This window comes from Pteropus vampyrus, unplaced genomic scaffold, assembly GCF_000151845.1.
Source record: "Pteropus vampyrus isolate Shadow unplaced genomic scaffold, Pvam_2.0 Scaffold276, whole genome shotgun sequence".
Classification (NCBI taxonomy): domain Eukaryota; kingdom Metazoa; phylum Chordata; class Mammalia; order Chiroptera; family Pteropodidae; genus Pteropus; species Pteropus vampyrus.
This window is the reverse complement of record NW_011889057.1, coordinates 2,732,921-2,739,768: the sequence shown is the minus strand read 5'-3', so window position 1 is coordinate 2,739,768 and position 6,848 is coordinate 2,732,921. Positions and strand designations below refer to the sequence as shown.

General features: G+C 40.9%; 1 protein-coding gene across 11 annotated transcripts in view; it reads right to left on the bottom strand.

Annotated features, from left to right (window-relative positions):
* Positions 1 to 235: 235 nt before the first annotated feature.
* Positions 236 to 6,848, bottom strand: part of CSAD (cysteine sulfinic acid decarboxylase) — a 20,543-nt gene continuing 13,930 nt past the window's right edge. For all 11 annotated transcript variants that reach the window (XM_011375833.2, XM_023520670.1, XM_011375831.2 and 8 more), the window contains 7 exons: positions 3,141 to 3,257; positions 3,000 to 3,064; positions 2,629 to 2,710; positions 2,020 to 2,219; positions 1,808 to 1,859; positions 1,545 to 1,634; positions 236 to 612 (listed from right to left, as the gene is read on the bottom strand). In XM_011375833.2, the coding sequence (XP_011374135.1) occupies positions 439 to 612; positions 1,545 to 1,634; positions 1,808 to 1,859; positions 2,020 to 2,219; positions 2,629 to 2,710; positions 3,000 to 3,064; positions 3,141 to 3,257 (780 nt within the window). In that variant the 3' untranslated portion in view covers positions 236 to 438. The remainder of the gene's footprint in view (positions 613 to 1,544; positions 1,635 to 1,807; positions 1,860 to 2,019; positions 2,220 to 2,628; positions 2,711 to 2,999; positions 3,065 to 3,140; positions 3,258 to 6,848) is intronic.

The following is a 6,848-nucleotide window of genomic DNA, read 5'->3' as shown; positions in this document are numbered from 1 at the left end:
TGGGGCACAAAAGGCATAAAGAAGTTAATTTTTAAATTGTCTATAATCCCATCCTAGGGAAAACTATTAACATTTTGGCATATTTCATCTGTCTTTTCCTCTGTATTTTTGAATGTAGCTCAGATATTACTATATATAAAGCAATGTATTCAGCTTTTTTAACATAATATTATATTAAAATTATTTTTCTCATATCAATAAAATCCTCTTTGTAAACATAATTCCAAAGGCAGAATAACATTCCATCATAAGGATATACTATAGTTTATTTAAACATTCTCCTGATATCAAATACTTAATAGCAGAGTTAGTAGGTCAAAGCATATAAACACTATTATAGCCACTTTTTCATAAAAAGTTTGATAACACACAGTGGGAATACACAGAGCCAGTGAGGGTGAGCGGGGGTGTCAAGACCAGCAGCCAGAAGGCGGAGGCTCAGAGGTCCTGGCCTAACCGTTCCAGCTCATTGAGAAGGAAGTCCATATCAGCCCGGGTCAGCGCTGGGTTGGCCACGACCATGCGGAAGAAGTTGCCCCGGGTCCCATGGGGCTGGTAGCCAATCATCATGGAGCCCTCCTTCACCATGCGCTCCTTGAGTATAGGGGCTACCTATAGATGGGGTGCAGAGAGCGTCCAGTTGCAGCCTGGGGTCAGGTGAGGGGTGGGGTGGCTTTCTGGCCATCAAGTTACCCAAGATACATTTCCCTCCCACCCAGCCATCTGCCGGAGGTAGAACCAATTGCTCTGATCCTGACCGTGGCCTACTTCACCTTTTTCTACCACATCTAACTTGCTTGGCCTTCCTACTCTATGCTTTATTCCCCCATCCTGCCTATCTCCAGGTTGTCATATGGACCATTTTCTGCCAAATCCTGACTTCTCCCAGATTCCCAACACTGCTTTAGTCTAACTTCAAGCCTTAGTCATTCTAACACCTTCTTCTCCCCTCTCTGAATTCCTGTAATGTATTTCATCTGTATCCTGTCATCTAACATGCATATTACAAGACTGCCTTGAACAAATAGGTAACTCTTGTTTTCTAAACATTACTCAAAGGCAAAAACATTGTTGTCCCTTCGTTTTATCTGTAGCACCTAGTACCAATCCATCCCTAGGGACCTATAACATGTCTCCTTTGCCTCTAAGAGGTATATCTAGACTGACATTACCAGGTTGTTCTGTCCCTGGTATCAGTGAGTCAAGCTCTTCTGTGATCTGTCTGCCTCACATCTGTCTTGGGCCTCAGCTCCCAGAAGAACACCCAGTATATAGCACAGAGGTCTATATACTGTACACTGGTGACTTCCTCTGCAATGTCCCTCTCTATCTTCTCACTTTTCAGAAACATGCCTTATTCTCCATTCCCATCCCCACAGAAATGAAGACAAGTTAGTGTTGTCTTCTAGTTCACGTCCCTACCTCTAGAGCAAGAGACCAGCAAAGAGAACTGCCGTGCCACTCACAGCCAGCAGGGGGTAGAAACACACCAGCTGCATCAGTTCCTGAAACTGGTTAACCAGAGCTGGGAAGAGAAAGCCTACCTTAGCCAGCCTTTCACTGTAATCCGGACTTTCCTGCTTGCCCCGCAGGCTGGGGGGCACAAACCAGAAACACACGTTGACGAACTCAGGCTGGGAGGAATGAGGGAGGGAAGAGTGTGAGCTGAGGAAGGTGGACTGTTCCCCTCTCACCACTCCTCTTCCTCCATCAGGGAGGGTTTTTTGTGTAGGATAGATTGTGGTGGATGGGGCGGGGGGGAGGGGAAGGGTACAGGAACATGCAGAGAGTACAGGGTAGGTCATACCTCCATGACCAACACAAATCCTTCCCGCTTCTTTATTTCCTCCACCAGGTACCTTCAAACAGAGAGTGAGAAATCACAGGTGGAGGAAGAAAGGCAGACATATAAAAAGAAAAGAGACCCAGAGAATGAGCTAGAGAGAGGCACTGAGAGCAGGAAAGGGGTATGAGGAAGAGACACAGAGGAGGGAAACTAGAACCACTCCTCACTCCTACCGGGCAAGGGCAAAGGCCTGGTCAACACGCCGCTCCAGCCCTTGCCCGCCCTGTGCCTTCCACATGAGCCACAACTTCAGACAGTCCACACGGCGGCCACACTGCACCACTTTGTCTCCTGTGTCCAGAGCCACGTCGTAGAACTTGTCTTGTTGGAAGAGGTAGCTGGCCTGGGAACCATGGCAGTGCTTGAGCAGGTTCTGTGAAGGAGTGGGGGACTGTCAGACCCCACTCTCCCCACGTAGGTTTCCTTTAGCACTATATTAGAGGATTTCTTCCTTTCCCTGCAACCAGGTGGCACTGATGGGATGACTGCCAACTAACTTGGACCTTTTTCTCTAGGTTTTCTCCCGACACTCAGAGTTCTTCCCAAACTCAACCCAGGATTCCTTTGATTACAACTTGGAGCTGGAAAGTTTTTCCTTTGCATGAAGACAAGCCACGGGGGAAGTGAGGGAGCCCACTACAGGGAGTTAGGGTGGTCACAGATTCAGCTACAAATGGGATGGTAAAGAGAACACAGTGAGGCCAAGTCTCCCTTGAAGGTGGGATAGAAAAGGATACAGAGGTCCAGGGTGAGAGATGGGGACAGGGCAGGGGCAGACCCACCGAGGTGTCCTGGAGAAGAAGAGCCGAGCACTGCAGGCCTGCTGTAAGGAGCTTGTGGGGATTCCAGGCCACGGAGTCAGCCCTTGAGTGGGTATAGCAAAGCTGGGTCAGCTGGCTCCTCCTCAAGTCACCCAACCAAGCCCCCCTCCCTTTCCAGTCCTCAGTAAAGGGGCTCCAGTTTCACCTCAGCCCAGCAGTCAGGAAGAATTGCCATGTCTACTGTCTGACCTCCCAGCCCCAAGCAACCATCTCTCCAATCCTCCTCTCACCAAACTCTCTCCCCTACTCCCATCTGAAGCTCCTTAGACTATGACCATTTTGTGGAACAAGAATTTGAAGGGTGGGATTCAGGGAGCAGGGTCCATATGCACCTCTGGATCCCATCCAGGAGATTTCTATGTGTCTGTGATAGCAAAACACTTCCACCCCAGGCGGCCTGTGGAGTAGAAAAAAACAGCAAGGGTTTGGCTTCAGCTCAGCCTATTACACCCTCAGGCCCAAGTCCCACTCACGTCCACATGCATCCACAGTCCGTGACGCTGGCACACATCAGCAATTGCTTCCAGGGGGTCAAAGGCCCCTAGTACAGTAGTGCCAGAGGTGGCACAGACCAGGAATGGCACAGCACCCTATTGAAAAAATGCAGAGAGAGTAAAAGGCTGTGAAGTCATCTCAAAAGCAACCTAGAGCCTGGTGCTATAGCCTAGCTCTAAACTCTCTGCATGTCTAACCCGGGCTCTTTCAACCTTACAATGTGTTACTGTCTCTTTTAATTTGCAGATGAAAACACTGAGATTCAGAGGTATTAAGAAACCTGACCCTAAGCTGAAGCTCCAGAGATGGAACCTAAACCTAGGTCTGTCTGCTGGTCTGTCTCCAAAGTTCATATCCTTTCAAAAAAATTTTTAATGTCTTACTGGAAGATCAAAATGATATTTTAAAAATTCTAATAGTACAAGTTTATAAAGAAATTAAATAGTATTCAAAAAAATACCACAAAGAAAAGCCCAAGCACAGATGGCTTTACTGATTAATTCTACCAAACATTTAAAAAGAATTGGCACCAGTTCTTCACAAACTTCCAAAAAAGCAGAAGAGGAGGGAACACTTCTGAATTCATTCTATGAGGCAAATATTACCCTGATACCAAAACCAGACAAAACATTACAAGAAAACTAAAGACAATATATCTTATGAATATAGACATGAAAATCTAAAACACACTAGCAAGTCGAAATCAGTAACATGGTATATAAAAAGAATTATATACCATAACAAACTGGGATTTGTCCCAGGGGTGCAAGCTTGATTTAATATCCAAAAGTCAATTAACATAATACAACCTATCAATAGAAAATATTTAAAAAACACACATTTCAATGTGGTCTATTGAGCATCTCAACAGACAAAGAAAAACATCTGACAAAAATCCAACACTCCTTCATGATAAAAACATTTAACAAATTAGGAATTGAAGGGAACTTTCTCAACCTTATATAGGGCAACTAAAAACCATGGCTAGCATCACACTCAAAGGTAAAAGACTAAAAGCCTTCCCCCTAAGATCAGGAACAAGACAAAAGATGCCCACTCTCCCCACTTCTATTCAACATTGTACTGAGGTACTAACAGGGCAATTAGGTAAGAAAATAAAATAAGAGGCATCAAGATTGAAAAGGAAAAAAAAAGATTTCTATTTCTAGATAACATGAAATTGCATAGAAAATCCTAAGGAAACCATTAAAAAAAACCAAACTATTAGAATTAATAAATGAGTTCAGCAAGTTTGCAGAGTACAAGACCAATATTAAAAAATCAATTGTATTTCTAAACATTAGCAATGAACAATCCAAAAATGGAATTAAGAAAAAAACTGCATTTACAAGACCATCAAAAAGGATAAAATACTTAGGAATAAATTTAACAAGAAAGTGCAAAACATATACTCTGAAAATTACAAAGCATCATTGAAAAAAAAATCAAAGAAGACCTAAATAAATGGAAAGATGGTCCATGTTCATGGATCTACAGATTGGACACAATCCCTATAAAAATCCCAGCCGGCTTCTTTGCAGAAATTGACAAGCTGATCTTAAAATTCATGTAGAAGTTTAAGGGACCCAGAGCAACCAAAACTATGTGAAAAACGAACAAAGTTGGAAGACTTATACTTCCTGATTTCAAAACTTACTACAAAGCTACATTATTCAAGACAATGTGGTCTACACTATCGACATGCAGATCAATGGAATAGAATTGAGAATCCAGAATTATACCATCATAATTACAGTCAACTGATTTTCAACAAATATGCCACAACAATTCATTGGAGGAAAGAATAGTCTCTTCATAAATAGTGCTGTGACAACTGGGTATCCACATGTTAAAAAAAAAAAAAAAAATGAAGTTGAATCCCTTTCTCACATACACAAAAATGAACTCATAATGGATCATAGAACTGAATGTAAGACCTAAAACTATAAAACTCTGAGATGAAAATATAGGAGTAAATCTTCATGAGCTTGAGTTAAGCAAAGCCTTCCTACATGTAACACTGAAAGCACGACTAACCCAAGAAAAAATAAGCAAGTTGAACTTCATCAAAATTTAAAACTTCTGTACTTCAAAGGACACCATCAAGAACATGAAAAGACAACTTAGAGAATGGAAGAAGATATCTGCAATCATATATCTGATAAGGGACTTATATCTAGAATAGAAGAAAATAAGCACATGACAGGATGCTCTACATCAGCAGTCATCAGGGAAATGCAAATCTAAACCACAGCAAGATACCACTTCACACCCACTAGGGTGGCTATAATAAAAAAGAGAAATAACAGGTGTTAGTGAGGATGTGGAGAAACTGGATCCCTCATACTGCTGGTGGGATTGTAAACTGGTGCAATCACTTTGAAATACAGTCAGGCAGTTCCTCAAAGGTTAAATATAGAGTTACTATATGACTCAGCAATTCCACTACTAGGTATATAATCAAGAGAAATGAAAAACATATGTTCACATAAAAACTTGTACAAAAATGTTCAGAGCAGCATTATTCATAATAGTCCCAAACTGGAAACAACCCAAATGCCCATCAACTGAGAAAGTGATAAATAAAATGGGGTACAGCCATACAATTAATATTATTCAGCAATAAGAAAGAATGAAGAACTGGTACATAATACAACATGGTGAATCTTGAAGACATTATGCTAAGTAAAAGAAGTTCATCACAAAAGACCATGTATGGTATGATTCTATTTCTACGAAAAATCCAAAACAGGCAAATCCATAGAAATACCAAGTACATTTGTGGTTGCCTAATGGGAAGTATGGGAGTACTGGGAATTGATGGCTAGAGGGTATGGGGTTTCTTTTTGGGGTGATGAAAATATTCTAATGTTTATTGTAGTGACGGTTGAGCAACTCCATAAATGTGTTAAAAACCATTGGATTGTATACTATAAATAGGTGAATTGTATGGCATGTGAATGGAATTATATGTCTATAATGCTACTACCCAAAAAAGTTTATACAATAAAAGTGATACTAAGTGTTCTAATTGCTGCTCATACTGCTACTCAAAGGTAACATCCATAAGTCAATAAATATACAATGTTCTAAATAACAATAGGCTCAGAGTGTCCTTTCTATACTGCAACTTGCTATATGTACTTTATATATATACACGGATACATATATATATACACACTTAAATATATAGTGGAGGTATTTTCATGTGTGTATATATTCCCACCTTATTCTTTTAAATGGCTACAGAGTACTCCAATAATAACAACAACAATAATGGCAGCTAATATTTACATATGCTTCAATGCTCTAAGTGCTTTACATATATCAATTCATATAATCCTACAACAATCCTATGTGATAAATTCTATATTATGCTCATTTCTGAAAGGAGGAAAGCAAGACACACAGATATACCATAATTTATATACAGACATTTAAAAAAATTTTTTTTAATTTTACACTTTGCCCAGTACACAGAATTCTACATACTATGATGATGATTTATAGAATAAATTCTAACAGTGGGACTTTGAATCAATGGAGAGATACATTTAAAATTTATATAGATAGTGCCAAAAGACCCCTCAACACCCTCCCTGTGGTGCTGTCTTGGGACTTCACTCAGTGACTCAGTCATGCTCCTGCCTCTTGGAGTCTGATCCAGCCTGCAAGTCTTGGAAGAG